This window comes from Chrysemys picta, chromosome 1, assembly GCF_011386835.1.
Source record: "Chrysemys picta bellii isolate R12L10 chromosome 1, ASM1138683v2, whole genome shotgun sequence".
In the NCBI taxonomy this organism is placed as follows: domain Eukaryota; kingdom Metazoa; phylum Chordata; order Testudines; family Emydidae; genus Chrysemys; species Chrysemys picta.
The window spans coordinates 65162115-65165604 of NC_088791.1; the positions used below are offsets into that span (position 1 = coordinate 65162115).

General features: G+C 51.3%; 1 protein-coding gene across 1 annotated transcript; it reads left to right on the top strand.

The window, feature by feature from the left end:
• The first annotated feature begins 383 nt into the window (after nucleotides 1–383).
• LOC135973790 (uncharacterized) lies at nucleotides 384–2929 on the top strand. The gene is made up of 2 exons (XM_065558670.1): nucleotides 384–1365; nucleotides 2360–2929. Exons 1-2 carry the CDS (start codon nucleotides 789–791, stop codon nucleotides 2833–2835), a joined length of 1053 nt encoding a protein of 350 aa, XP_065414742.1. The 5' UTR covers nucleotides 384–788; the 3' UTR covers nucleotides 2836–2929.
• Nucleotides 2930–3490: the final 561 nt, after the last annotated feature.

Here is a 3490-nt window from a genome sequence, read left to right on the forward strand (position 1 = left end):
ATTAACAGAGGCATAGCATGCAAGTCACAGGTGATGATAGTACTGCTCTACTTGGCACTGGCTGGCCTCAGCTGGAGCACAGTGTCCAGCTTTGGTCACCAATGTATAGAAAGGATGTAGAGAAACTGGAAACGATCCAGAGGTGAGTAACAAAGATGATCAAAGGGACAAAATGCAAGCCATATAAGCAAAGGCTGAAGGAACTGATTATGTTTAGTTTGGAAAAGAGGAGATTAAGGGGGGATATGATAGTGGTATTCAAATATTTGAAAGGCTGCCACAAAAAGATGGAGAAAAGTTGTTCTCTGTTGCCACAGAAGACAGGACAAGAGGCAATGGGTTCAAACTACAGCATAGCAGATTTAGATTAAATCTCAGGAAAAACTTCCTTGGGCCTGGTCTACACTAGGCGTTTATGTCGAAGTTAGCGCCGTTAAATCGAATTAACCCTGCACCCGTCCACACTGCGATGCTATTTAGTTCGACATAGAGGTCTCTTTAATTCGACTTCTGTACTCCTCCCCGACGAGGGGAGTAGCGCTAAATTCGACATGGCCATGTCGAATTAGGCTAGGTGTGGATGGAAATCGACGCTAATAGCTCCGGGAGCTATCCCACAGTGCACCACTCTGTTGACGCTCTGGACAGCAGTGCGAGCTCGGATGCTCTGACCAGCCACACAGGAAAAGCCCCGGGAAAATTTGAATTTGAATTCCTTTTCCTGTCTGGCCAGTTTGAATCTCATTTCCTGTCTGGACATCGTGGCGAGCACAGCAGCACTGGCAACGATGCAGAGCTCTCCAGCAGTGATGGCCATGCAGTCTGGGAATAGAAAGAGAGCCCCAGCATGGACTGATCGTGAAGTCTTGGATCTCATCGCTGTGTGGGGCGATGAGTCCGTGCTTTCCGAGCTGCGATCCAAAAGAAGGAATGCAAAGATCTACGAGAAGATCTCTAAAGACATGGCAGAGAGAGGATACAGCCGGGATGCAACGCAGTGCCGCGTGAAAATCAAGGAGCTGAGACAAGGCTACCAGAAGACCAAAGAGGCAAACGGACGCTCCGGATCCCATCCCCAGACATCCCGTTTCTACGAGGCACTGCATTCCATCCTCGGTGCTGCCGCCACCACTACCCCACCAGTGACCGTGGACTCTGAGGATGGGATACTGTCCACGGCCGGTTCCTCAGACATGTTAGGGGACGGGGAAGATGAGGAAGGAGATGAGGAGGGCGAGGCAGTTGGCAGCTCTCACAACGCTGATTTCCCCGACAGCCAGGATCTCTTCATCACCCTTACAGAGATCCCCTACGAAGCGTCCCCAGCCATTACCCCGGACACAGAATCTGGTGAAGGATCAGCCAGTAAGTGTTGTAAACATCTAAACATTTATTTTTAACAAAACAGGAATATTAACAATTAAAAGAATGGGTTGTTCATGATTAGTGTGCCCTAGGCGCTTAACGGTTTAGTAAGGGGCAGTGCAAGTTTTGAAAAGAAATCTAGCAATGTCCGGTTTTCAGTGATTGTCCTGCACAAGCCGCTCTACTGTGTATTCCCTGCTACTGCAGCTACAGTAAAATGCGGTCTATATGTGCGGGGATAGAGCAGTAATCCTCCTGGGACATCTCGATGAAGCTCTCCTGGAGGTAACTTGAAAGCCGTTGCATGAGGTTCTTGGGGAGAGCGGCCTTATTGGGTCCTCCGAAGTACGACACGTTGCCGCGCCACGAGATTATCAGGTACTCGGGGATCATTGCTCTGCACAGCAGGGCGGCATACGGCCCTGGTCTTTGGAGGCTTTCCCGGAGCATTCTCTCTTTGTCGCTCTCGGAGATCCTCATCAGGGTGATGTCGGCCATGGTGACCTGCTTTTAATTAGGTAGGGGAATGTTAGTGTTGGGACTGCTTTCCCGTTCCTTTACAGAACTGTCACCGCTGGTTTGCAGCCACGCGGTGGAGGCGGGAGAGGGGCAGCCGAAAGGGATCATTCCCGGGGACAGCCGCGAGGGGGTGGGACAGGGGCAGAGTTCCCGCTTGCCGGATTGCTGGCAGCAGGGACTGACATTGATTTAAATGTGAAATGAGGCCAGTGGTAATATAAAAGTTTTAAACTGCCACAAGTGTACGGCTTACCATGTCTGCCTGCAACAGAAATTCCGTTGTGCTGCCTCGCTTCTCAAATGTGCTGTTCAAGACCCCAGGCACAGAATGCGAAGGCCGAGAATTCGACCTTGTGCTGAGTGCGCATGTGAAAGGTGCTGTGCATGGTCTTGTTCACAGAGAAAGACTATGTTCTTTGTTCACAACTACATTTATCTTTCAGAGGAATTCACTCCCTTTTTCCCATTTCCACAGCCCCGTCTGCGACTGTCTCACAACCTAGCCTGGAATCACACTCCCAGAGGCTAGCGCGGATTAGGCGTAGGAAGAAGAGGACACGGGAGGACATGTTCTCTGAGCTTATGGCCTCTTCCCAAGCCCAGGCAGCACAGCAGACCCAGTGGCGGGAGAACTTGACCCGAATGCACCAAGCCAACATGGATCGGGAGGAGAGGTGGCGGCAGGAAGACCAGCAGGCGACTCAAACGCTGCTTGGACTACTGAGGGAGCAAACGGACACGCTCCGGCGCCTTGTGGATGTTCTGCAGGAACGGAGGCAGGAGGACAGAGCCCCGCTGCAGTCCATCTCTAACCGCCCTCCCCCGCCACCAAGTCCCATACCCACCTCACCCAAAGTGCAAAGAAGGAGAGGCGGCAGAGTCCCTGCTAACTCTCACTCCACCCCTGCAGAGAGCTCTAGTAGCAGAAGGCTCTCATTTCCCAAAATTTGAAAAGTTCTTTCCTTCCTGCCTGACACAAGCCCACGTCCAAGTTTCACCTCCCAATGCCATGTGTAGTTGATAATAAAAAATTCGTTTCTGTTAACTACTGTTTCAATCATGTTCTTTTGGAGGAGGAGGGGAAAGGGGGTTGGAAATTGGACAGGACAGTCTCCTTTGGCAGGGTACATAGTCGGGGGCAGGCACAGCAGCAGGGCACATACACAGTGCAGTGATGCAGTGACTAGTTGCCCCGGTTAGTCTGGGAGGTTGTTTTGATGTAATGTTGGGGGGGGGTGGGTTGCTCTGTGACTTTGTGGCGGGGGAGGGCAGTTACAGATCTTAAGCGCCGGTCCTTAGACAGGATCACAGAGCCACACAGCATGGGATCTGTAACCGTCCTCCCCCTGCCACAAAGTCAAATAGACCTCCCATACACACAGTCCCGATCAGGAGGGGTGACAGGCTCCGTTGAAACAAGCATCCCACCGCAGCGGAGCCTGTCAATCCTTGAGTTTAGAAGCTGCATTCGCATCACAACACTAGACCCGCCCCGCACCACAGTCTGCGTCCCAGTTTTAAAAAATTCCCGCTAAAACAGTATTAAAGAAAACGGTGTGCTTTAACAAAGTAGAACTATTTTTATTTCGACACGTGTGTTGGAGGG

Coding starts and splice junctions, on each gene's coding strand:
- LOC135973790 (XM_065558670.1), top strand. CDS start 789: ATGCAGAGCTCTCCAGCAGTGATGGCCATGCAGTCTGGGAATAGAAAG. Junction 1,366..2,359: donor ATCTGGTGAAGGATCAGCCA/GTAAGTGTTGTA, acceptor CCATTTCCACAG/CCCCGTCTGCGACTGTCTCA.